Here is a 25045-nt window from a genome sequence, read left to right on the forward strand (position 1 = left end):
TACCTTCTTACTCAGCTCTAACGTCTCTCGATACATCTCCTCCGCCTCCGCGTACTTCCCCTAATAGCTCAGCGCCAAGGCTAGGTTATCCATGCTCGTCAGCGTCGAAGGGTCTTCTAGCCCAACCGTCTCCCTTCTCGTATCGGATACTTGCCGGTAGAGACCCTCTGCTACATCATAGCGCCCATGGTTATGGTAGAACGATGTAACCCATCCCGCCGCCGCACAACTCCTCAACTCCTGTCCCACTCGTTGTCCGTCCGAATAGAGCCGTCTGTCATTCTTAAGGCACATATTTATGTACCTAAGGAGAATCACTCGCGCTTATAGTGAATGGTCGACGGATCCATCTATGCGTCGGACATTGTCCGCCGCCATCTCAATTGCCTCAGATATAAAGTCGTGAGTCGCCTCCATCCCCAATCGGACTTACAGCCAGTCGCAGATCACCGGATGTAACGAGAAGCGTGCCTCATCGATAGACGCGCCACCAGCGATGCCATCTAACAGAGAGAGATCGAACGCCTTTGAGATCAACTCCCAAAATAGATCTACATTCCACGGTTCTCGATCTACCACTGGCGTCTCGTCTTCTGCGTCTGACCCGGATCCTGCCGGAGCCATTGCAGGACCTTCTGGGTCGCTGTCGGAGACTCTGTCAGATTCCGACGACCGAGACCAGTCGTTGCTGCCGGAATCTTCATGACTAAATATCCTCATCCATGCCGGCGCCGGTTGCGTCCATTCCCAGTGGTAGCGGAACAGTGACTCGTCAATCCGGTCGGGCTGGAAGAAGGCCGACACCGTCAAGAAGTACCCAATGTCGCCCCTCCGCGCCTCGTCTTCTTCCAACTGCTGAAATGACATCTCCCACGTCGTGAATGCGCTAATCGCCCGGTTGTCTTCTTCTTTCCCGTCGACTTGTACCGTGCCGTATTTCCAGAATCGCCGGGGCGTATATCGTAACACCTGTTCGCGTTATACCTCATACAAGCTCAAGAACTCGTCGAGCTGATCTAACGCGAGCTGCTTGTATCGGATAAAGGCTGCTACCTAATCGAGGGCGAGAGGTAACCCGCCTAGCCGTTCAACGATCTTACTACATCTCTCCCGATGAGCGTCTACCTCAGACGTTAGATAGTCGTATAAGAGGAGTTCTATCCCTTCCTGATTCGTCATAGGCGGTACTATTACGACTCGTCCGAGTCCTTCCAGTCCTTTACTGCGACTGGTGACAAGAATGTCGCCCATGCTATCTACGTTGGATAAGTTAGCTAGTTTCGTGAGGATAAGAAGGTAACTAACGAGATGGGATAAATTGCTCAATACTCGTAAAGTGATCCGGGTCGTCATAGTTATCCAACACCATGAGCCATCGCTTGCTCCGTCGCGCCAGCGCCTGGACGACCAGTCGGATTTTGGTTCGAGTGTCGTCAATTCCCGTCAGCGGTTGCCTAATCTCCGCTGCCACTCGCTCTAACGACTGTACGGCCATCGTCTCCGAACTCGCATTGATCCAGAACATCTCCGCATAAGTGGGCTGCCGTTGTCGACAATACTCGAGCGCAATCTAACTCTTCCCTTGTCCGCCCATCGCCTGGAGGATAAGCACACGACATTCGTCCGCGGCATCGTCCGTAAAGTATTCCTGAATTCGTTCCAGCTGCTTTTGGCGACCTCGGAAATAGTTGACTCGCCGCCGGCTTGCCTGTTCATACGTCGTTTCCAAAGGCACGGATACAACCTTCAACACAGAATGGGCTTTAGTTATTCTGTTATCTGACTCTTCCATACACTTACAGGTGCGACCTGCATCGACGGCACCGATAGTTGCTGTTGAGCATCTTTCGCCATCTGTTCGATCACTTCTGCCACGAGCAAATAATCCTCTTCCGTCGCTCGCCCAAACTTGTTCATGTTGAAATGCGTCCGCGCGAGCGGGTGTTTCGACACTCGGTCTGACACGTCGAGACACCCAGATCGTTCATTAACTGTAAACGCCTCCACAACATCAGTATGAGTCGATTATCCTATTATATACTCATCTTACCTTTCGTCTCTGCTTCCTAACGATTGCTCCAATCTCGCTTGCTTGGAGTTCGAAGAAATACGCGATACGCGCATGAGGCATTTATACCCACACTCGCTTCTGAAAATCATCCACCAGGTCTTGCAGTAGCTCATTGCCTAGGTCGAGGATGTAGAGAGGCTCCTACTCAATATCTTCTGCCGTATACTCTCGTGCTGCCGCCTGCACCATTTCGCTCTGGCTCATGCCATCGGCCCCGCGGAACGGCGTGCCGAAGAACACCATCCCTCGGACCGCATCGAACATGCCGGACCACTCCTTACGGTCATAGTAAGTATCGCATACTGCCTATTCCTCTCATCAGCTCATAACCGTCTCTCTGGTATATACACTGACCTTGAGTACAACGAGCCCGCCGAAACTGTGCGCAATGAATATCAACGGTCGATCGGTACAGCCCTTGTCTCGTCAGTCCACCGTTCTTATCCTCAAGTCCATCTCTTACCTACCTTTCGCTCTCGTCTCAGGGCGGTTAGAAACCGCTCCGCAGTCGTTCGAGCCGACTGCTTGATCGCATCTACTCCAAACCAGCCCGATTTGTATCCGTACCGCATGATGCGTGCGTTTAGCACCACCTCTGGAAGCATGTCCTTCTCTTCGAGCCAGTTGACCCAGCGCGCCTCATCGCCATCGCCGCGTTTCTGGGTCCAGGTGTCGTCCGGGTGCGCGCCGAGGCCGTGGACGGCGACAACGCTGTCGTATGTTAGAGAGCTGAACCAGTCACATTAGGCGTTACACTCACTCGATGATCTTCTCTCCATTCTCGGCATCCGGGCTCGACGTCGGCTCCCGCAGCACTTTCAACCCCGTGTCGTCGTCAGTGGTCGGTCGCACCTGAGGCTGAAGTCAGTGACTCGACTGGAGTAGGCAGAAGATGGAAAGTACCATGGTCAGTTCACCACCTGTGAGGCTTATACTGAATAAGATAAGGTGGCTTTGGCCCACAATATAACAGTAGGCATACTACACAGTGTACTCTATTGGTGGACGACATATCCGACGTGGCCTTACTGGGCGGTAACTTCGTGGCTATCTAAGAGGCTGAATATAAGACCTTCCCTGCGTCCAGCTAACTGTCACAGCCACGATGGTTTTCTCAAAGAGGAAAAGCCGATTCGACGAACAGCTCGGCAGCCCCTCCTTATCTACTCGCTGGGTCTGAACATTTTATTGCAGCGCACATGATCATTCAATACTCGGGAACTATCGTTACATACGGTGGTCGACACCATAGATAAACTACAATGACGGTATATCCCCGAGCATCTCCATTTTCACAACCTCACCAACTTTATCCTGATCTTGAAACATCCGGCTCCCCAGCGGCGACCCAGCACGTTCCTGGTCATCCAACTATATCCCTCTCTAATTCTGACACCCTTTCTAGATTTCTCAGTCGGGAACTCTAGGCCGCTGATCTCGAGGCCGTCGTATCGAGGTTATGGACCTTGACTACGCCCTCGAGCGCTAATATCCATCCTCTCTACCAACAAAACGTCCTCGGACGAGAGATCGTTGTAACCGAAGATCCGCGCCTTCACTTGTTATGGATCAATAATCGCATTTTCATCAAGCCGCTCCCTCCTTATCTTTTGTCGCACTCGTTCTGGACACATGTATTTCCACCTCAACCGTCGCTACTTACTGCGCAATTGCCCGTGCGACGTGCCGCCATTGGCTTCTTGCGGACGTATCGCTACCTCATCCAGTACGAGTCTGATCTCTGGATTGCGCAGCAAGAGCATCTGCGACTGGTCCCCATCAAGCTCAACTGGACGGAGATGTCTACTTTCTTAGCTGATCTCGAAAGTATTGAAGATCGGGATGCTTCGGCTCGATATCAATATGGAGAGCTTCGTCTATCCCGACTTAACCTCTACGCTCCCCTTTTGTTCGGCCGGCTCTCCTATGAACATATCCCTATGCAATACGGGGAGTACTTTGCACGGCTCTATGGGCCGATCTTGTTTATCTTTGCCGTGGTGACGACCATTCTGAATGCAATGCAGGTGGCTCTCGCTGCCGATCCGGGCCGGCCATCGTCGAGCTACTTATGGCAGATATTCTACTGGTTTGCTACCATGATATTAGTCACGACAGTTATGGTCGGGTGTTCTTTGGTAGCGCTCTGGCTCGGCATGATCGCAAATGAGTGGAGGTTTTCACTGAGAAACCGACATAAGGCTCAGGAATGATATATGAGCTTCAGTACGGGTATGTGTTTAGAAGCAAAGTTAGAAGGTAAAGAACCTCATGATGCACCATATCATTACGCTTGCAACCATCTTACACAGCACACAGTATGAAACTTATGCACTATAGCTTTATAATGTATAGGTAATATATTACTTAACGTCGGAGGTTTAATACCTTATCTGATCAGGAGGAGGAAGGTGCTCGGGGAGGAGCATCCGGATACGCTGACTAGTATGTATAACCTAGCATACCTTCTGGTGTTACGGTCTCGGTTTATCCAGGCTGCAATCTTCTATGAGAGAGCAATAGCTGGATATCGGCGAGTCCTTGGACCTGATCATCCTACCACCAGGGCGTGTACGGAGCACTACTCTTCATTCCGGAATTCTCGGGGCAATAAGAAGTAGGCTGAGTTTCGAAGCGAACGAGGACATGTACGGTTGGACAATGCAGCATCCGATCTATCTTACTGAACTATTATACAAGTGCTTGTAGTTACATCGAGATGGAATGTTCTTTTATTGTATATGTATCGCACGCTTGGTGGTCCAGTTCCAATCCGATCTGTTGCTGCTCTTAGATTTCTCGGTTGACCTACCGCAGTCACGGAATGATAGGTGAAATATTACGGGTACCATACGCGGACTGTCGAAACTTGAGGTGTTGAGGACGTTTTATGATTGGTGGTTTCAACAACCACACCTAGAGTGGATAAAGTAATGCATCCGAGCCACGTGAACTTGGAGTGGGGCGGAGATAGCCTCGAGTTGTCTTTGGGGTGAAGGTAATTTTGCAAGGGACTGTACTTTGTTTTTCTTGGTTGGAACCAGTCGGATCTGACCATCTCTTTTGCATTCCGGACCCGGAGCAGAAATCTCAATCTCAGTCTCTTATTCTAACAGCGGAATTGGTGGTGCAGAAGAGGTCTAGTTCAAGTGTACTATTGGTGTCTATGTGGTCTCACCAGCTAGCCCAAAAGGGGTAACAGCCTCGCAGGCATGAACCTTCCCTTCCCCAGATGAAGGAGCAGAGGAAGATCTGCAAAGGGAGTGCTCCCGCAATCGTACCGTCATCTCAGCTGTGAGGGTTGGGCTTCGCAGCCCATACCCAAGGCTTCAGTGGTACCAGGTTCCCTCCAGCAGGCAAGCCCAGGGGTTTTCTCTGTCACCCGTAAACGATAGCAAATACTAAAATGTCTCCTTCTCCTTCCTCCGTCTACCCTTGCAAGCAATGCTCTCCTCCCTGACTAGATCTCATTGTAGCATGAAGCCACATGCATTCTCTGGTCCTTTTTCCAATGTACTTCAGGTACATCGGGAGCCTTGAAGCCCGGAGGAGCTTCCGCAACCATTGGCACCGCTTGGAGTAAAGCCACCGCAAAGGTCAGGTAGGCCGGAGCTGCAGGTTCGCCCTCGATAGTTGTCGCATCAGTCAGATACGAGGTTTTCAGACTCAGAACCGTGCGTGAAGATGGTCTCCCCTCTATAGTGACGATGTATACGTTGTCCTTTTCAAGCTTGGCCGGCTTCATCTGTTGACTAAAGAAGTAGGTAATTTTGATGCTAATGAACGGTTTGTTGTCGTCGGTATATCCGGTGGAAGTATATGAGATGAGGGCTGTCTGGCCTTTCTTGACGGTCATGACGGGCCGGACAATGTCTTCCGGTGCCTCGAGGCACTGCTTGGTCGCTTCGATTCGATCAATCTTGACCCCGAACTCCCGCCCAACATGATGGATCATTTGGTAGTTGTAATGCTTCTGGTACCAGATAGCCGGACTGCTCTCATCGATCGTCTCCGCAATATCTCCTCCGAGGCCAATGACTTGCAACACGCTCGCATTCGCTTGATCCTGACAGTCGAAGTATTCCTCCAGCTCGATGCGCGTGATGTCGTTGGACAGGCCAGATAGTAAAGTAACTACCCGTTGGGTCATCAGATCGGGATTGAGCCCCGTGGCATGGAACGTCGCGTTGCCTCGTTTGCACGCATTCTTGATACCCTCTCCAAAAGCTGCATCTCGAGCGGGTAGATAACTGTATGGATGGCTTGTAACGACGTTCTTACCCGCTTCCAGTAGTCGCACAAAGTCAGCGAGCGGGTCCAGGAAGGGAGCGTCCAAGGCTGTGTGGACCACCACGTCACAGTCGATCTTGAGGAACTCGTCCCAGTTGCCGGTAGCCTTGACCCCAAGGGGCTCGATGCCCGCCAGAGTTCCAATATCAACACCTTTTTTCTTGTCGGAGAACACAAAGGCCCCGACGACCTGGAATTCTGGTAGGCGAGTGGCTTCGCGGATGACTATACAACCGGCATCACCAGGACCGAAGATGGCGATTTTATACGGTGTCGTTCGTGTGGCCATTGTTGGTAGTGGAATTTGGAATCGTGCAAGACAAATTCATGCAATACGACTTTGGTGTTGGGGAAAGGGATCAGGCCAGATGGTTTTCAAATATATTGATTGTCAGTCATCCTCCATTAATCCGGCGTCCGGAAGGAAGTAGTGACTTCAGAATTGGCCTTTAATCGGCTCACGTATCAGGGCCAAAGGCATGGAAGTAAATGGCATCCTTGAATCTACTTCAACTTTACAGAAACATGAGATTTAGGTTTGACTTTCTATTTAAGTGAGGTTCGATGTCCTCGGAATAAAGATCACAGTCGCAATTTAGGAAAGGTAAGTCAGAACCGCTGTATGCGTGATCACTTCATCCTTCGATTTCAACAGTGAAACCTTCGCCATGGGCTCCTTCTATGGCCTTTTCCCATATCCCGAAGAAGGAATGCAGGGTCTGCTGGTTTCACGACCATCCATAGACGAGTCACCTGGCTTTGCCGTTCTGTTTGCCTTTACTTTTGTTCGACGAAACCTCAGGGCCGTCAAATTGCAGACCAACGAGCGTCAGAGAGATTGCGACCAAGATAAAAGTGACAATTCCCATCGGGTAGGAAATATGGTAACCCTCATCCACCGCCAGGGCAATCCAGACTGGCCAGGCCATTGCCCCATTTGCCAGAATATCCGCCGACGGGATGATCAAGATGATTGCGAGTTTCTTCCAACCCTTCAAGACTTCGGCCTTTGTTAGAACGTTGATTATGGAAGCCGCCACAATCGGCATCGTCGAGTTCACCGCGGGAAACCACAAAGGCATTCCGAGTACTTTGAAGGGTTGATATCCAAAATATGACTGCAGACCCCATTGGTTGACCGGGTACTCCAGGAACAGATTCGAGACGTAGGCAAATGCCCACAGCTTCCACACGCCGCCGGCCGTCATGGGTGCCTTTTGGCTCCGGAACTTGGTAAACCACCAGTATCCAAAACCGCCGTTGAATGTGCCGTACGAAGCCAACATGAACCAAGGGATCGGTCGACCATCGTGGGCGTGCAATATCAAGTCGGTTTTGGCGAAATAGCAGCACCCGAGCGCGTTGATCAATGGGTCCAGCACCACGCACAGCGAGCCGCCGAGCATGAAGAGGGTGCTTGTGGGGTCGAATCGGAATATCAGCTGGTATAGTGCGAAGAGGATGCAACCGATATAAGGAATAAACGTGGATATGGTAAACATGACGCTTTCATCGTATGGCATCTCCGTGACCGTCGGTGGTCGCTGGGACGTGAGTGGGTCAAGCATCTTTGTGTGTGCGTGGTTGATGGTTGCGATTTAGCCCGGACCTCAGCCTGAGATGGTTGTATTCGAGATGGCGACGGAGAATGTGCAAAGGGTCAATACCACGAACAATAAATAAAACAAAATAAGTTTGGAGCAATTCGGTGCCGGAAAAAAGGATTCTGGAGCCAATTCGGCTTGTCCTTGTCATGATGCCGGCACGATCTATTGGTAGCCGAATCCAACGCACCCAGGACTCGGAAGAAGGACATATCACTCACTCCGTAAGCGGCCTGCTTGATCCTCTCTGTCCACTGCTCATAAATCATTTTACCATTCAAGTTGTATTACACACCCACTTTCGCAAGACTCGGATAAGTCGGATCAGAGTATTTATTCATGAATTTCTAGGAAGCGGTTCAGTAACGATTAAGTAAGACCAGTCGCCACAACATGTACTATTTACACCAAGAACGGGCATAGCATGGCTTTGGACGACTCAGGTTCTCCCCTTTTGGTTGGGCATTAAGCTACCTCTTTTCACCATTCTTTCATTTCACGTCGTCGAGCTACTTGTTCAGCACATACTGCCCGCCCTCGACGACCGAATAGTTTTTCCCCGTGAGGATGACCATCTTGGCCGCCTGGAAGAATCTCTGCTCGTCCGGCACGACGACGTCCTGGTAGTATTTGTCCGACGAGATCTTGGCCCAGGTCTCCAGGGACGGGATTTGCAGCTGAACGACCCCGTCGTAACCAAGGGGATTGTTGCTCTGGTCGATGTGGAACTAGATGAGGGGGGGAGGATCAACAACGGTTTCATCAATCTTTTGCAGATAAGGTGGTAGCCGAATTCAACGTACCTGCCGATAACTCAGAACTCCCTTGGACGACAGGAATCCCCCCACCAGGGGTCCGTGCTTCTCTATCCAATGTTTCTGGAACTCCTCGACCGACAGATTTTCATTCCGCGTGACAAACGCCAGCATGGTTATTGGGTGAGAAGGGTTCTCGGGGGGAGCTCCACCCGTCCCATTCGATGTCTCGGTCATGGCTGGCTTTTCTGTTTAGCTGAATTTGATTGTTTGTAAGGTTGCCAAACAGAGGGCAGAACCTATCAGTTTTGCTTCTCTTCAATAAATTTTGATCCCAAGGCCGAGAATGGATTCCAAACGCTAGAGAGCTCCAGTTCCAGTGAGAATTTGGTGTCATGTCATGGTTTAATAGCCTCGTAAAGGTATTGTACTCGGTACCCAGATACGATACATTTTCCACCCCCTCCCCCTTATCGTCATCTCTTCAGCCAATCGGGAGTCGCGGTGGATCTTGTTCCGGGGTGACTAAGCCATTTTCGATGAGTTTCCTCCCCGGTTTCTCGGGGACCCCGCTCCAACCTTTGTGGGGGGCATTTGACCATCCCTATTGGGGGCGGAGGTCTGCTCACTGTGAGAAACATTGAGACCCGAGGACTGTTGCGCTCTGGAGAGTGTCGAGATTTGATCAACGCGGTTGATACAAGGAGGAAAACTTCATGCTTGAGCTACTTCTCTCGAGATTGAAACAATGTTTGGATCTCGGCTTGCCCAGTTGGCAGGTTCACGCAGCACCATTCGTAGAATCATCCACAGAACCGATGGCGAACATGTTAAACGAAATGTTGTGTCTTCTGTTCCAATGTGGCCGTCATTTCTTCCAGAACTCCTTCTCGTACCACGCCTGACTGTAGTTTCTCTCCTCGTCGAGCCAGCCTTCGGCCTCCTTCCACGAGTCGGCGATCAACTTGGCCCGCTCCTCGTCTCGCGGGACGCACTTGGACTTGTACGGCATCGGCCCCGCAACCAGACCGGTGGTCATGGCGTCGTTTTCAATGACCTCGTCGCCCACCCTCTCAATGTCGAAAGCCCACAGCATGCGCGCAATCACCATGAATAGACTGCGGTCGGCGACCTGCATGCCGGGACAGATGCGGCGACCAGAGCCGAACGTGAAATGGTCGCGCAGCGCCGGGTCCGCCTGGGCGGCCGACTCTTGTGAGAGCATCCTGTCGTCAATGTATCGCAGTGGATCGAACTTGCGTGGGTTCGGGTAGCGGACGGGGTCATTGTTGATGCCCCATATCTGGAAAGAGAGTGAACTGGTCAGTAAGAACAACTTCTCAGTCGGGGTTTGATGTCTCCCACGTTTTGAACCACGGATGCTCCTTTGGGGATCTTATACCCCATGTACTCGTCGTCCTTGGCTGCCGCGTGTGGGATCCCCAAAACGGCAGTTGGACACCCTAGACCGCGCCGAAAGTTTGAGGTCAGTATCTTTTGTCTGCGACCGTTTCTTCAGACTCCGGGACTCTTACACCTCAAGCTTTCCTTGACTATAGCCCTGACATACGGCAGCTGGTTTCGGTCCTCCCATTCCGGCATCCTGTCGGCACCAACCACCCGGTCCAGCTCCAGATGAGCCTGTTGCTGTACCTCCGGATACAAAATCATAGCTTTGACGAAACCGTGTAGCGTGTTGAACGTCGTGTCCGAGGCTCCCGCCCACGCGTGGCCTGCGTTGAACGCCATCTCCATCTCGTTAAGCCCGTCCTTATCCTGGTTGGTGAGCATGTCGCCCGCGAAGCACGGGTTCAGCTTTCCTCGGTCAACCTTGGACTTGGCTTCACGGAGGAGGTCGAGCCAAAGATCTCGTTCCATGATGGTGAGTCGGGAGAGTTCTTTGTTCAGCTTGTTCAATGAGTTGGGCGTGTATTTCACGATCGGCCGAAGCATAGGGAAGAACTCGGTAACCTGAGTCGCAATGCCCACGAGAGTGTAGGATTCGATCCATTCGAAAAGGCGTGTCACGTAGTGATTGTCGGCCCGATTGACTCGCCAGCCGTAAGTGATGGTGGATCCGGTGCTGGTGGTGTAGCGCTTGAGGGCGTCAAAAGAGTCATACGGAGCGTTCAGTAAGTCCCATAGCAACTGGATTGATTCAAATCGCTTTCGAACATGTGAGTCTCGAGATGCCTTTATATGAAGAGCCGGTAGAGCGTACCTGATAGGGCAAGTATCGAGTCGCTGCCGTGCTCGTTAGAGCCGTGTGATACATCTTTCGTTGACGACGCCACACATCATCGTTACTATCAGGATCTGTTATCTGGCAACTCTTGCTCCACGGAAGTTGGTTGCAAACTTACTCTCGATTCGAGATCATCAGGTTGTACCCAAAGTTGCGCAAGTAATTGTCCACGCGGTTCGAATAGATGCTGCTCCGTTTGTCGTAGAGATCTTTGACCGTCGTGTACGAGTTGATAACAATCATATCCATGGCCCCCAGCTTCAATCCCATGATGGGGCCATCTGATGGGTGTTAGCAGCTGTTCCTAGGAGATGGAGAAACTCCTACATTGCTCCGACATTTTTGCCAGGCCTTCATGCAGTTTACTCCTGGGCATTTGGAAGAGGTTCCCAAAGACGGGGATCGTCGGTGGCCCTGAGGCATTGTCTCAGCATGTCATCGAAAGTATCGACCATCAGAGGGTGGAAGTACCTGGAGGGTAATTCTTGGGTCTCATGCCAAGGTTTCGAAACCTGATGATCAGGGCCGCCAGAACGACGACCACAGCTATCACGGCATACATGATGGTGGAGGCTGTGTAGCCAAAGTCTCTTCTCGGCTTGCAGATGTGAGGGGAGCAACAGCGATGGTCGGATTGTAATTGTAGAGTCTCTTCCAACCTCTGAGCTTCACATTATCAGGTGCCCTACCCAGGATGTTGCTTTGGTCATTTATCTGCCATTTAGGGATTCCGGCCCTCCGAGATCGACAAACTGGGCCACGGGAGATATCTGACCTCAGAGTGTTGTGTATTGCCGCACATAGGGGCGACCCTGGGGTGTGACGTGGAGCAATTGTCTCCGGAGCATATAGCGTGCAGGTCCGGGGACATGGAGGAGGGTGGGATCAAGCCTGCTTGCCCGTGACCTGCTTTCTCCACCTCATTGCTGAAGGGGAGCGGAATCGGTGATAGCCTCTTCCCCCTAAGTGATCCGACGTCGAAATTGGTCATGTTCTTGTCACGTTGTCCAGTCTTAACCCCAAGTTGATTGTCTGGTTCTCATAGTCGGTAATCAGGATACAGTCTGATAGGCATTAGCATATACCATTGAAAGAGTAGCTAGATAGGCATCCCATCCATCATGGTCTTGGGGGATTTCAGTCTCGATGGGAAAGTTGCCGTGATAACAGGCGCAGGCTCAGGTAATCTCCCTTCTTGTTTGTGCAGCGTAAGAATGAGACCTCGGAAAGTTTGACAGATCTGGATCTGTAGGGATCAACCTCGAGTTCGCGAAACTCTGCCAGAAAAGTGGCTGTCGAGTGTTGGCAGCAGACATTCGTTCCACACCAGAGCTAGAGGAATGGCTGCAAGAGGTAAAAGGGGCAGAATGCAAAGTCGTCTATCAGGAGACAGATGTGGCACAATGGGATCAGCTGAAAGCCTTGGCCAGGGTGTCAGAACAGGCATTTGGCGAGGTCCCTGACTTGTGAGTATTATGACGAGCCAGATTGAGATATCGTGAGCTTGGGAACTGACTTGAGTCCGTTTTGCAGATTCGTTGCCGGTGCTGGAATATTCGAAGCTGTGAGAAACCATTTCTTGCCACATGATACGATGCTATAGTACCCAGACTGACACATCAACAGAGAGGGCCGTCTAATTTCTGGGAGGACCTCGAAGACGACAGATACCGCTTGCTGGACGTCAACGTCGGGCACGCCATCCAATTCACCCGCATCGGGATCCGTGAGCTTCTTCGGCACAAGAAGAAGGGCGTCATCATGATCGTAGGCTCGCTGGCAGGGTACACGCCCAACTTCACCGCCCCACTGTATGTGGCTTCAAAGCACGCCGTCACCGGCTTCACGCGGTCAATGGCAGACTTGGACGAGATTGCCGATATCAAAGTGGTCGCGTGCGCTCCGGGGTAAGTGACACTGCTTTCTGGACCGAACATACAGATGGTCCGGCTAATCATTGAACAATCTCCCACTGACGCCTTTCATGCAGTATGGTTTATACGAGGATATGGACCGACGCGCCCCGAGCCATGCAGGAGTATGGCATCACAAAAGACGTCTGCGCTCTGCCGGACGAGATTGCCCTCGGGATGAAATCCTTGGTGGAATCAAGCCAATGGCCAGCGGGGACTGTCTTGGAGGTTGTCAAAGGGCAGCAATGGAGGAACGTTCCTGCTTTTAACGCTGAGCCGCCTGCCGGAGCTGGGACTAAGCCAGAGCAGAACGACGTAGAGAGACGCATCCTGGCTCTGTTGGAGAAAGAAAAGGTCGAATGAGGACGACGATAATACCACACGCCCACGTCTCTAAATTCTTCGCAGTACATTTGAAGCCATTTTAGATTTATCAAATGGACAAGCGAACTCGGGGACAGGAACAAAGTAGACATAAAGTATTCTAACAAAGCTATCATGCACTTTATCCAGACCAGGGTCCGCTCAATGGCCCTTGATGGGCGTAGGCGGCGGGGGAACAGGTATCGAATCCAGCCCTCGAGGACCGATGTTTGGTCTCTTCTTCAATTCCCGACCATCATGACCGGCTTGCAATTTCTTGATGATATCCTCTGGATCGAAGTCGACCCCGACTGGGTTCTCGCCAAACTCTGTAGACGCCATGAATGCATTTGTGTCCTCCACCGTGTCGAAGTTGTCGACCTGTGTCTCGATCTGATTCCCGTCTGGATCCTGATAGTAGATGCTGGTGGTGGGACCGTGATTGACACTCCATATAGGTAGGATCCCTTTGGCCTTTCGCTGCCTATATGCCAGCAGTAATTCTTCGAGGGTTGCAAACGAGAAGGCGATATGTTCCAGGCCGGCCGAGGTCTTGATCTTGTCCGAGGTACCGGGAACCGCTCCTATCGCGATCCGATGGTGCTCATCGTCGTAGGTGAGGAAGGAGATGAAGTCGTTTTCGTGCGTGGCTTCCGCCCCCAGAAAGGTCTTGTAGAAGTCCACCATCTCCCTGAAGCGTGGCGTGCGTAAGACGACATGGGCTAGTTTCTGCGGAGAGGTGACTTTTTGAAACGGGCGATCAAAATCCACGGTCATCTTGAGCGACGTTGAACGGGTGTCTTAGAGATGTTTGTGATAGACTGACCCTGATAACTTGAGTAACCTTGTATATCGTGTTTCCTCTTGCTTGGACAGTATGCGAAGGCCGGAAGAAGATAGCTGAAGGCCAATTAACCGTAGGTATGTATGATGCATTCGTCATATGGGGACGGTGGCTCCAAACGTGGTGGGTACTGGTCATGGCCGCCGGCCGTTGTGTTAGTCTTGCTCCGGCTTCCGTTGGGGGGTTGTCCACAGAATTGCAGGGTCCGAACCAATCGAACTAGGAACAGATCCATTGGGACGTTTAGATTTATTGAAGTCCAACTTGATATATCGAGCCGGTCAAATTCCAGACAGTATTCAAGATAGAATTCGACAACTGATACTATACTTCTTTGAGGCTGTCATCACAGGGCGTGTCTTAACCATGTCGTGGCTCACCGAGGTGCGGACAACGAGCTTGACTCGCAGCCACTACTGACACAATAGTAGGACGATCTCGCGACTAGCAATGCCGATTTGTTGAAGAAGCTGTCGTACCCACCAAGCAAGGTAGGTTGCGTCTTCCCAGCAGACGAACGACATTGTCATTGAATCGATGCGCTGTACAGGACCACAATCCGAAACTTGCAAAGGTCGAAGATGAAATCCTCGAGCACTGGAAGGACTTTTCCCATTTCTGCAACTATGTGGCGGACAAAGACCCGGACGCGGGAAAGCGCTTCTACGACCTGGACGAGGCCAACTATTTTGATCTGATGGGGGCGGTCACGCGGCCAGGATTCCGCCCTCACTACGACCGCATTACTCCGTACCTGGCCCGGGCGAACTTGCGCATTAAAGATCTGGAAATCATCGCCATCACGCCCGAATGCGGCTACGCCACAGCTCATCAGAACTATTACGGCACTGCGGCCGATGGTGAGCCATTCAACTTGACGTACCGGACGACATCGGTCATGCGCAAGGTCGACGGGGTATGGAAATATGTACACGAACACTATTCATTCCCGACAAACATGGCCACTGGGAAGTCGGATTTTACCAGCGGACTGCAGGTGCAGGAGAATATGAGCTTAAAGGAGGGCGAGACTGTCTAGAAAACGTAGTATAGTTATGGGGAGAAACGAAGAAATGAGGAAATCATCAAGTTTCCCTGTCTCTCGCTGTATTCCTTTAAATATTATACCTGATGCGTTCCCTAATGTGAAAGAAATAGCCAGGCAATTATAGGGTACTTGTCAACCACTAGCTCTCTGGAATGACGCTCGTCGACCAAAGGTCATTGAAGGTTAAAGTAGCCATGTACGTAGACGGTTGAACCTGTCACAGAAACCATCCGGGGTATGTGCAAGTTTTCTCCGGTCCTTCATGGCAGGCCGTCGACCTAAGGTGGCATATGCTCCGACGCCCTACGTTGCAGGAGTCGCCGAATGATAAGTCGCATCAGAACTCACAGTTACACCTGCCGGACAAGACTCCCATTCATTATCTACACAGCAGAGAAATTTGACAGGTGTCTACCATTGAGAGCTCCTCATCTTAGTAGGAGAGCTCGTTATTCGACCTCTACTTCTCCTTGTCCGTGAATATGTCGGGCTTCGCAGCTTTACAACCCGCATTTACCGCGCAGGCAAGTGTTTCCCTATCCGGTCAATGTCCCAAGATCATTGACAGTTCATGATATCGCAGATTACATTCGATGCACCGGTGGTCATTGGTATGTAACGAACCCTGGAATAAATCCATCCGCAACAGTTGACCAGTGGTGGCAGGCAAAATCAACAGCGGCAGCCAGCTATATATCGCGGTAAATAGACCCACAATGCCCACCGCTCCAGTCTCTCACTCAGAGAAGGATAGCATTCGGAAAAGGGGAACCGCAGTCTGATTCTACCGACTGCTGACTACTGAATATAGCTCATCAACGCGGGTACCTTGAAGAGCGAGCCAGGCTTTGAGCCTGCCGTGGATGCTCAAGTGCTATTCGGCACCGACCACTTCAAAGTCACCGATGATATGAAGTATGTTACTATCGACGTCAAGGCTGCTTTGAAGTAAGTACAAGCAAATCTCAAATCTTTGTGATACTCAATCATTAATTTGCGACCTGGCTGGCAGAAATGAAGATGGCACAGTGCGTTTCTCTCTCGGTTGTGTTTCTGTTCTTCGATCCAAAATAACATCGAGCTATGTAGACCATCTCGTATGCCTACACAGGACATATCGAAATAACTCCTGCTTTCGGTCTCATCTTGACTGGCAGCCCGGAAGCGAAGACGACGGATTTTGGACACGTGTGTGAGTACCCTCCAAAATCAGGTCGGGAGTAGGATAAGAGAACCGTTTCGCTAATATTATCTCTCTCTTTCCAGTCACACATATCACATTCGAGGTCAGTTGTCCCTCAGACATGACATATGGCATGGTGACTCAGACTGACTTTGATGCTGAAGACTGGTGCACCGAATTTCAAAAGTCTCGAGACCAGCCGGTTCGTTGGGGCTAGTCGGTTTATTGTGAGTGAAGGAGGGAAGGGACCCGTGATTGAGACCAAGATCAGTAAGATCGTCAAGGGATGAAGACTGGAAAGACAGATAGCACCTCAGGGCTAGCTGAGTGTCCCAAACTATTCAATTAGGCCTGGCTAGCTAGCTAGCTAGCTACTTAGCTATGAAGCTGAGTCAAACACCATCTTGTTCCGGATCTTCCCTATCTCAGAGATCTCAACCTCCACCACGTCCCCATTCTGCAGCCATGCCGGTGGCTTCATGAACGCCGCCACTCCGCTCGGCGTCCCTGTCAAGACCACCGTGCCGGGTTCGATCGTCCTGCCACGCGTCAAATGCCGGACAATGGCAGGAATGTCGAAGATCAGATCGTCCGTCTTTGTGATCTGGCGCTGCTGGCCATTCACGATGGTCCTCATCGTGAGCGTGGTCGGATCGGGGATCTGTGCTGGCGACACCAGGATAGGTCCAATGGGCGCGAACTTGTCAAAGGCTTTGGCGTAGCCGTGCTGTCCGCCCGCCCGCACGGGGTCTTGCCAGTACCGCGACGACACGTCGTTACCGACCGTGTAGCCGAGCAAGTAGTCGGCGACGTTGTCTGACTCGGTCAGATCCTTGGCCTTTTTGCCGAAGATGATGGTCAATTCGCCCTGCAACAGGCAATAGACGAGTGAGTACAGTGGCAAGTGAAGGATGATCATGGTTAAGAGTGTATCTGCCTACCTCGTAGTCCATGAATTGGGCCTCCTTATGGATGGGGATGTCTTCGTATGGATCTGCCAATGCGGCTGGTCACACGGAGACTAAGTTCAGCTGAGTTCTGTACAAAAAGAAGGAAAGCGTCTACTCACAAGACCCGGCCCCTTTGACGAATATCATAGGGTAAGGCGGCAGGGGGATCTTGTTGGGAGAGTTAGTGGGCTTATTCCCGTAGTTGGGGCGCACCAGCTTTACCTTCGCCTCTTCCGCATGTTGACGATAATTCAGCCCAACGCCATAGACGATGGGTGTCGTCTCGATGGGCCTCAAGACTTTGGCAATGGTGGCGGTCGTCCCAGTGAGCTTGAAGCCGCTCTCCCAGGGCAATCCGCCGCTGTAAGTCGGGACAGAAAGCCCCGTCAAATCATCGGACCACCCGTGACTCGCAGGGACTTCTCCATAATGAACAGTCCGGCTCGAGTCCTCGAATCGGACGAGGCGCTTGAATTTGTGAGCCGTCATGTCTCCCAAGATGATATGTGCGTGAGCAAGATGGTGGAATGGCGGGCGGCGTCAAGAGTGTAAGGACGACACACAAGACCTTTGCGAAGAAGAAACACAGCGTCGATGTCTCGCTGCGGCCAAAGACTCCATGATTCCATTGCCGGATCCAATGTCGGTTAACTATCGTCGTACCTCGACTTCTCCCTCCAAGTCCGGGCCTCGGAAGCCGGGGAAGTTCGCCAGATTCCGGAACCGCATTGATGCAGAAACTCGGAGAAAGCAAAAAAAGGTATAGTCAAAAACGACGCTGATTATCTGATTGGCTCTATTGATCGCTTGGAAGCTTATTGGTGAATGGTGGGAAACGCCATCGCACGGACGAGATCCATCAAGCAACACATCCATTCAGCACCGAACATCCTCGTACAATGTGATCTGTGAGCCTCTTTCACTTCTGGAATTCGCCCATCTTGTCCAGTTGATACTCACTGTCTTGACTCTTGACCTCTCCGACCAGGGTGAATTCTCTCGGTTGCTCCTTTCCCGGTTTATTGTCCGCTTCCCCATTAACGTCAGTCTTCTGCTGAGCAATAGTGCTACTGGCCTCATCAAAATGGTGCCCAACTGCCACTTCCAAGACGTGAAACGCTGTGGACCGATGCGATATGGTATCGCCCCTCCAACTTACATGGCCGTCGGGTCGGATAAGTACCAGATCCCGCTCCCACAACGTACGGGCGTGGTCTTCGTTCTTCAAGATAACGTGTTCAAGGGGAATTCCCATCGTCTTGGCCGCCTCGTCGAAGTACTCTGCATGTCCAGCTGTGTCGGTGTCTCCAGATATGAAGTGGACCAGCGTAAAGTACTTGCCCAATAGGTCGAAGATGGCGGTCTTGCCGTCCTCGAGAAAGACATGGGGTGGCCGACTTCCCGGCCAGGTCGTAGGGACATACTCGTGCGCTGTCCAATTGGGTTCTTTCGTCGTTGTGTCGGGGATCGTGATTGTAGACTTGTACCGGTAGCCCATCTCAATGCCACGGTCTGTATTTTCGCCATCGTTAGCCTGGTAATGCTGATGAATTTCCTGCCGCAGCTGGCGCCCTTTGTCAGTGTCAGCGTCGAGCTCGTTGGCGAACCCCTTCAAAATGTTGGGTACGGCGCCATGCACCGCCATGTGTACTCCTGACCGCTCCACGTTGGTCAGAGCGACCGGTCGACGCTCCTCTTGATAGGACTGCAGGACTCCCTTGCCTGCCCACCCTTGCAACACCGCCGCCAGCTTCCAGCCAATATCGTACGCGTCTCCGAGGCCCATGTTCATACCATATCCACCAGTAGGAATATTTTGATGCGCAGAGTCGCCCGCTAGATAGATCCACCCTTGGGGACTGGAGTACTGGCGAGCAACTGCCACGCTAGGTCTGTAGGTCGAGCGTACCAATACTTGGTCGATCTTCACTTCGTATGGCTGGTACATTCCCCCTAGGACACGATAGACTGCTTCTTCGGTGCCAGTGGCGGACTCGTCAGCGTCCATCGGTAGGAAAAGATGCGTGGTGAAGGTGTCCTGTTAGGACATGTCAGTAGCGACTCTGGTGGGATAAAAGTGACCTAGCAGCTCGCCTTTTCGTCTTGAGAGATCGTAGCTCCACCCATGACGTGCTCTCCAGCCATGAATAGATGCCAGAACCGACCTTGCTTGTGAAGCCTTGCTAGGTCGTTGGACTTGAAGTGTACTAGTAGCACAAATCCAGGCCTGGTGTTGAAGAAAGTACCGTTAGTGCCAATAATACCTGCCGCTTCAGCGATTTACTTACACCGGGCCACCGTCAAGTGGTATATTCAAGTTTCGCCGAACTCGACTGGAAGCCCCGTCGCATCCGACGGCGTATCTGGACCTGAACTTCACTATTTTGGAGGAGTTGAGGTCAGTCACCGTCGCTTCGACGCCTTCTCCTGTCTCCTGAATGGTCTCGAGCTTCCAGCCAAAGCGCAAGTCGATCAACTCGTTGGCTTCTGACAGTTGTTTCAGCCACGCCTCGAATATCTCTTGCGAGATGCGCTGCCACGGCTCTAGCGGCATCGTGCCATCATTTCTTTCGGCAATCATCTGCCGGTATTCGTCGACACTGGGGTGATTCCACTGTGTGATGGCAGAATCTTGACTCAGTCCACTAGATATGAGGACGGTATAGGGGATGTGGGAAGGGACACCTTCAGACTTGTTCAGCAGGTAGACGCAGATAGTATGCTTTGATAATTACCTCGCTCCCGAAGGCCTTCAGCAAGACCCAACTTTCGGAAGAATTCCATGGATCGAACGTTGGTGAGGTCCATCTTGGGCCATCTTTTCAAGTCGTCAGTACGAGGGTTCTGCTAATAAAAAATGCTGACTATGCCGACCCCTTACCGAGTGGTGGTGAAGTTGCGTTCGAGCACAATAGATCTGATCCCGTAGAAAGCCAGGACGGTCGCAGTCATCATTCCTACCGGACCGCCTCCAATGATCAATACCGTGTCATCGGCGAGCACTTCTTCCACCTCCTGTTCTTTGACAGGATTTGTGCCAGATGCCCCAGCTGAACCCTCTGCCCCAGAATTTGGCGTGACTTCTTCATCCATATTATTCGTAATTTCCCGACTCAGATCTTATTGCTTCGTTCCTCTTTGAGCACCTTGGTATTTCAGCATTGACAGTTTGCCAAGCTCCTTCTCTAATTGTCTTTCAGGCGTTCAAAAGAAACTTCGACAGCAGTCGTGACGAGTCAGCTACTATACTAGTCTTAATCTTCAGCCACGACAAGATCTACCGTCATACCCACCTAAAAACAGAGGAGAGGAAGCGACAATGCGAGCCGGGTGGTCGGCAGAACTTCCTCCGAGCAACGACCGCCCGCCTCCTGTTCGCACGACCAGGCCCACCGTTACAGGACAAGATCCACGGACCGTGGACAGGCTTCATAGGCCGTCTTTTGAGATACTCGATCTGCTTAAACTCGTACGGGGTCAACTAGGTATTTTCGTTGTGTACGCTCTCGCCACAACGCCTGTTTCGGCATATTTGGGAACAGAAGTATGACGTCTGCCCATGCAGCCTGGGTGAAAGCATTCAGCAAGCAGCAAATGGACATAAAGTCGTTTCGCACAGTCTACCGGCTGGCTTCTTGGAACTCTTTAGGCATTGCTCCGCCGCTGACCTCAGGTCGAATGCTCTACAATCGAGCTCCCTTCTCCTTCTCGGTGACCTGCAAGATTGACCCAATGACCCGTTGAATTGCATCCTCTGGCGTGGCCGACCCCTCGGCCGTCTCCCCTTCAACACCGCCTGGCGGGGCAATATTCCATTCAGGAATGACCCGCGTACCGAGCATCGAGACTTCCACAATCGTCCCTCCAGGGTACTTGGCGGATTCCACCGTGTCAAGGACGACCTTGGCCACTTGATCTGCGGTGATGCTGACCTGGTCGGTAATGCCGAAGCGCTTTCCGGACCCTGGGGTCCCGGTCGTCCAAATCGGGGTCGACACAATTCTATGTTGGATCAGTAAGATGGACGGTCCGCAAAAGGGAAAAAAGATGATATGGTATCAGGGAGAGCGGAAGACCTACCCAGGACATATCGCCACCACTTTGACACCCTGTAGGGCTTCGGCATCTCCCAAGCTACGTGTGAACCCGACCATCGCATGCTTTGTGGCCACGTAGATGGGAGCCGGATACTGTTTGATGTAGCCCGCCATGGACGCCAGAATGGCGACCACACCACGCTTCGACTTGCCCAGGAGTGCGCGCATGGCAAGCCGAGTCAGTTTGATCTGCCAGGTCAAATGTCGTCAACAGGGATCAAGAGTGATACAACCGCAACAAACTCACCGGGTGATTCACGTTGATGTCGACGGCCTTGTAGCCATCCGCGTCCAACCCTTCCGGGTCGTCCCAGAAGTTGGAGTACGGCTGTTCTCTCACTCGCGAGTAAGCCAGCGTAAATATAGAGGGGACACATGTATGTTTCTCCGATCCTACTCCACTGGGACGGACATGCGACTTACAGGTTCAAACACGCCCGCCGAGGCAATGTAAACATCTGGGACATCCCCAAAATGCTTCTCGCTGGCATCAATCACATGCTGCAGGTCTTTCCATTTGGTCACGTCGCACGTTTCGAACACGACGTTCTTGTTTGCCGTGACCAGCTTCTCGGCCTCCGGTGTCAGACGCAGATCCGCGACGATGACGGCCTTCGCACCCGCGTCCAACGCGGTCTGAGCGCAGGAGAGTCCGATACCTGCATTGACGAGGTTAATCAATCCATCAGGCTTTCGTCTGCGTGTTTTGTTCAAGGGGTTCGTTGTAGAATTTGCCCCCGTCGCAGGGAGGAAATGAAGAAGTCTGGGAAATGGAACCTACCAGAACCGCCGCCAGTAATCGCCACGATTTTATCTTTGACAGGAAACCCAGTTGCCATGTTTCTTTTCGTATCTCAAGATATGATGTCGTAGATAGCTTTTGGTGAAAGCGACAGGATAGGTAGAGGGACAGGCTCACATACGTCCTTGGCGGTGAGACGAGTGAACAATCCTCGACTGACGACGTGTCAAGTATATCCGTTTCGTCAGCCTCAAGTGGAATGATGTAACTTGTAGCTAGAGAGAATTTTAGCCGGTGTAATCCATGCTACTTCTCGCTTTGTTTGTCTGGGACACGGCGAAAATGACCTCCTTGATCTGCGGCATGAGAAGCCTCCGACAGTCCGGCATGTGCGAGTCCGAGCAAGAACACATTAGCTTCATGAGGATTCGTCTGACGCGTATCACTGCTTTTCCAAATTGCAAATCATGATATCTGTGTTTGTGTAGAGAAGTCTTGAACAGTCCAATTTGTAGAGGATAAATGCTTTCATCTCAATGTCTCTTCATCTTACCTTGGAGCTCCTATTCGCTGAGCCTGGCTGAGAGACAAAGAGAATATGACAAAGATCATAGGGTATACGACATGCGAATCCTAGATTGTCCTTGAATAACTATGGGTGCTATCTTTCTCTTAAAATGTTGTATACTTCACAGCCTTGCCTGCTTCCGCGTCCATTCAATGCCCTGACTTTCCGCCGACTTCCACGCGTTCTCGATGATCTTCGCCTTTTCGGGACTTCGGGGCTCAAATACCATCTTGAACGGTCTCGGTATGCACAGGAACCCGTCTTCAGCCGTCATGTCTGGCTCCTCCACGACTCCCGTGGCAGGGTTCTTGTATTTGTGCAGGTTGTACGCCCACACCGTCCGCGCCATGTTGATGAAGAGGGAGTTCTGGGCCACGTGGAGCCCTGTGCATATCCGCCGTCCGGCCCCGTATGAATAATGGTCTCGGTCGTTCGGGTTGGCGGCATTCACGGCTTCGGCGGTGGTGTAGGGATCGTTGAGAAAGCGTGTGGGATCATATGTGAAGGGGTTCTCACGCAACTTGGGGTCGAAATGAATGGCCCACCAGTTCAGCATCACCACCGAACCCTTGGGGATGAAATAGCTGCCACGAAGAAGAGTCAGCTCGACGTTGCATCCTTGCCATCCAGAGAGAAGAGGAGGAAATTTACTCACCCGTCGTACCAGTCATCTTCCGTCGTTGCATGGGGCGTGCCGAACTTGGTAATGGGCACAAATCTCAGGATTTCCTTGGCCATGGCGCGGACATATGGCAAGTTTGGCTCATCTTCAAATGTGGGAAGGCGGTCAGGTCCAACCACACGATCCACCTCTTCTTGGGCAGCCTTGACCGTCTCAGGATACATGATACATGCTCTGAGCCAGGCGTTGATGACCGATGAAGTTGACTCGCTACCCGCCTCGACTAGGGAGCCCGCAGCATAGGCCGCTGTGAGCTCGTCAATGCCATTCTTGGCTGGATTTCCAAGATAGAAATCCTTGACGAAACAGTCGGGGGCGGTGCCCTCGTCGACCTGTTTGACCAAGTTGCGGTACAGGTCCAGGTAGACTTTACTGTCATATTTGAACCACTCCCGTCCAATATTGTACCAGTTTTGCACCATCCATGACGGTAGGTAAGTTAGCGAAGGGAAGGCATCTACCAGCCAGGCCCCAGGACTCGCCATAGCCACGAAGTGCTTGAGGACCGTGAAGATCTTCTCGATGTGAGGATCATCCCAGGACGCCACCCGCTGACCATACGTGATCGTCATGATCAGACTGGCGGCATAGCGGCGGTTGTCGTCGTAAAACTTCTGTGGATCCGTGTTGTGTAGATAATCGTACAGAACTTGCTTAGACTCAAAATCTTGCACCGGCCGATACGAGTTGCTCGCTGTCAGATTCAAGCAGGCGTGGCTGACCCTGCGGACGCTGCGCCACCGCTCACCGTAGTTCATGAAGAACGTTCGAGCTTTGCCGCTCACATTGTCAACCATGGGAGCATAAGGCCGACCCGAATACTTGGTCCCCCGCTTGTCCATCAAATCCTTGACGACTCGAGGGCTATTGAGCCAGATGAAGTGCGTCCCACCAATCTTGGTGTACACCAGCTCGCCATACTTACGGGCCCATCCCCGCGAGATCTCGGGGACTTTGCTGGCGTCGACAAGCGATGGGAGACTGCCAATGATAGGATAGCCTCGGGGCCCTGGCGGCAGATGTTTGAGACGTGAGTCATAGGTGACAGCGAAGTAGATGACATATCCGATCTGAGAGCTTGGTCAGAAAACCCTCCATTGATGAGGTTGCTTGGAGGCTCAATCACTCACAAGAAAAATAGCGACGAGTGCAAAGGTCGTGGGATAGGGCACATGGGCCGAAAAATGGCTGGTCACATGCTCCGAGAACCCCATGGCTCGAGTGTCAATACAACCTGGTCGTTGGTGTGATGGGAGTAACGACTTCCAGCCTCATGGGAGAAACAACAAGGCCCAGTCCAGAAGTGCCAAATTTGTTTCTAATAGTTGACACACCAATCCGACCAATCTGACTAGACAACAATCAAGCACGAACCTTTTTCTCCTCTGTTCTGGGTTCCGGAGAGAATCAGGTCTGTTCGACTGAGCCTGGTGGCCAGGTAGGCTGCGGAAATGGTATCCAGGACACTAGCACGCCAAAAGAGGCTCCGGGAGCCTATGGTCACGCTTGAATGGGCCGGAAGAAGTTAATCGCTTGCCTCCGATTGCTTCACTTGATATGGATGTGGGTCCTGCCGTCATTCTGAGCAAGGGAAAGCCGCATGCTATAGAGCACATGATCGGAGCCCGGCTATTTTGGAGTATGTCGAAGGAATGACGGTCTGCAAGAGTCCTGGCTGTTGAATTGGTAC

The 25045-nt window shown here is 51.8% G+C and overlaps 14 protein-coding genes across 14 annotated transcripts; 3 read left to right on the forward strand and 11 right to left on the reverse strand.

Moving 5' to 3' along the window:
* Positions 1-429: 429 nt before the first annotated feature.
* Positions 430-2131, reverse strand: AYO21_10529 (hypothetical protein; the record flags this gene model as incomplete). The annotated part of the gene is made up of 6 exons (XM_022660444.1): positions 430-969; positions 1126-1256; positions 1306-1540; positions 1613-1708; positions 1801-2001; positions 2051-2131. The coding sequence occupies 6 exons, from the start codon at positions 2129-2131 to the stop codon at positions 430-432; spliced, it is 1284 nt and encodes a 427-aa protein (XP_022507210.1).
* An 81-nt stretch (positions 2132-2212) lies between these two features.
* Positions 2213-2977, reverse strand: AYO21_10530 (hypothetical protein; the record flags this gene model as incomplete). Its single annotated transcript, XM_022660445.1, has 5 exons — positions 2213-2377; positions 2426-2488; positions 2539-2782; positions 2832-2923; positions 2975-2977. The coding sequence occupies 5 exons, from the start codon at positions 2975-2977 to the stop codon at positions 2213-2215; spliced, it is 567 nt and encodes a 188-aa protein (XP_022507211.1).
* Positions 2978-3333: 356 nt separating this feature from the next.
* Positions 3334-4284, forward strand: AYO21_10531 (hypothetical protein; the record flags this gene model as incomplete). Its single annotated transcript, XM_022660446.1, has 2 exons — positions 3334-3426; positions 3499-4284. 2 exons carry the CDS (start codon positions 3334-3336, stop codon positions 4282-4284), a joined length of 879 nt encoding a protein of 292 aa, XP_022507212.1.
* A 1247-nt stretch (positions 4285-5531) lies between these two features.
* On the reverse strand, positions 5532-6650 carry AYO21_10532 (hypothetical protein; the record flags this gene model as incomplete). The annotated part of the gene is made up of 1 exon (XM_022660447.1): positions 5532-6650. One exon carries the CDS (start codon positions 6648-6650, stop codon positions 5532-5534), a length of 1119 nt encoding a protein of 372 aa, XP_022507213.1.
* Positions 6651-7110: 460 nt separating this feature from the next.
* Positions 7111-7929, reverse strand: AYO21_10533 (hypothetical protein; the record flags this gene model as incomplete). Its single annotated transcript, XM_022660448.1, has 1 exon — positions 7111-7929. One exon carries the CDS (start codon positions 7927-7929, stop codon positions 7111-7113), a length of 819 nt encoding a protein of 272 aa, XP_022507214.1.
* A 545-nt stretch (positions 7930-8474) lies between these two features.
* Positions 8475-8957, reverse strand: AYO21_10534 (hypothetical protein; the record flags this gene model as incomplete). Its single annotated transcript, XM_022660449.1, has 2 exons — positions 8475-8693; positions 8769-8957. 2 exons carry the CDS (start codon positions 8955-8957, stop codon positions 8475-8477), a joined length of 408 nt encoding a protein of 135 aa, XP_022507215.1.
* A 631-nt stretch (positions 8958-9588) lies between these two features.
* AYO21_10535 (hypothetical protein) lies at positions 9589-11527 on the reverse strand (the record flags this gene model as incomplete). The annotated part of the gene is made up of 7 exons (XM_022660450.1): positions 9589-10023; positions 10086-10183; positions 10256-10886; positions 10942-11026; positions 11084-11246; positions 11293-11379; positions 11437-11527. The coding sequence occupies 7 exons, from the start codon at positions 11525-11527 to the stop codon at positions 9589-9591; spliced, it is 1590 nt and encodes a 529-aa protein (XP_022507216.1).
* A 559-nt stretch (positions 11528-12086) lies between these two features.
* Positions 12087-13241, forward strand: AYO21_10536 (hypothetical protein; the record flags this gene model as incomplete). The annotated part of the gene is made up of 5 exons (XM_022660451.1): positions 12087-12147; positions 12218-12431; positions 12499-12529; positions 12592-12872; positions 12956-13241. The coding sequence occupies 5 exons, from the start codon at positions 12087-12089 to the stop codon at positions 13239-13241; spliced, it is 873 nt and encodes a 290-aa protein (XP_022507217.1).
* A 162-nt stretch (positions 13242-13403) lies between these two features.
* On the reverse strand, positions 13404-14018 carry AYO21_10537 (hypothetical protein; the record flags this gene model as incomplete). The annotated part of the gene is made up of 1 exon (XM_022660452.1): positions 13404-14018. The coding sequence occupies one exon, from the start codon at positions 14016-14018 to the stop codon at positions 13404-13406; it is 615 nt and encodes a 204-aa protein (XP_022507218.1).
* Positions 14019-14451: 433 nt separating this feature from the next.
* On the forward strand, positions 14452-16606 carry AYO21_10538 (hypothetical protein; the record flags this gene model as incomplete). The annotated part of the gene is made up of 8 exons (XM_022660453.1): positions 14452-14469; positions 14517-14576; positions 14636-15001; positions 15945-16081; positions 16146-16161; positions 16223-16325; positions 16400-16419; positions 16481-16606. The coding sequence occupies 8 exons, from the start codon at positions 14452-14454 to the stop codon at positions 16604-16606; spliced, it is 846 nt and encodes a 281-aa protein (XP_022507219.1).
* An 89-nt stretch (positions 16607-16695) lies between these two features.
* Positions 16696-17755, reverse strand: AYO21_10539 (hypothetical protein; the record flags this gene model as incomplete). Its single annotated transcript, XM_022660454.1, has 3 exons — positions 16696-17184; positions 17258-17322; positions 17386-17755. The coding sequence occupies 3 exons, from the start codon at positions 17753-17755 to the stop codon at positions 16696-16698; spliced, it is 924 nt and encodes a 307-aa protein (XP_022507220.1).
* A 430-nt stretch (positions 17756-18185) lies between these two features.
* Positions 18186-20359, reverse strand: AYO21_10540 (hypothetical protein; the record flags this gene model as incomplete). The annotated part of the gene is made up of 5 exons (XM_022660455.1): positions 18186-19304; positions 19397-19493; positions 19555-19951; positions 20002-20084; positions 20148-20359. 5 exons carry the CDS (start codon positions 20357-20359, stop codon positions 18186-18188), a joined length of 1908 nt encoding a protein of 635 aa, XP_022507221.1.
* Positions 20360-20949: 590 nt separating this feature from the next.
* AYO21_10541 (hypothetical protein) lies at positions 20950-22202 on the reverse strand (the record flags this gene model as incomplete). Its single annotated transcript, XM_022660456.1, has 5 exons — positions 20950-21268; positions 21347-21552; positions 21611-21691; positions 21787-22022; positions 22145-22202. 5 exons carry the CDS (start codon positions 22200-22202, stop codon positions 20950-20952), a joined length of 900 nt encoding a protein of 299 aa, XP_022507222.1.
* Positions 22203-22794: 592 nt separating this feature from the next.
* AYO21_10542 (hypothetical protein) lies at positions 22795-24569 on the reverse strand (the record flags this gene model as incomplete). Its single annotated transcript, XM_022660457.1, has 4 exons — positions 22795-23257; positions 23329-24049; positions 24104-24425; positions 24486-24569. The coding sequence occupies 4 exons, from the start codon at positions 24567-24569 to the stop codon at positions 22795-22797; spliced, it is 1590 nt and encodes a 529-aa protein (XP_022507223.1).
* Between the last annotated feature and the right edge of the window lie 476 nt (positions 24570-25045).

The sequence above is a fragment of the Fonsecaea monophora genome (assembly GCF_001642475.1).
Source record: "Fonsecaea monophora strain CBS 269.37 chromosome Unknown Scaff123, whole genome shotgun sequence".
NCBI lineage: Eukaryota > Fungi > Ascomycota > Eurotiomycetes > Chaetothyriales > Herpotrichiellaceae > Fonsecaea > Fonsecaea monophora.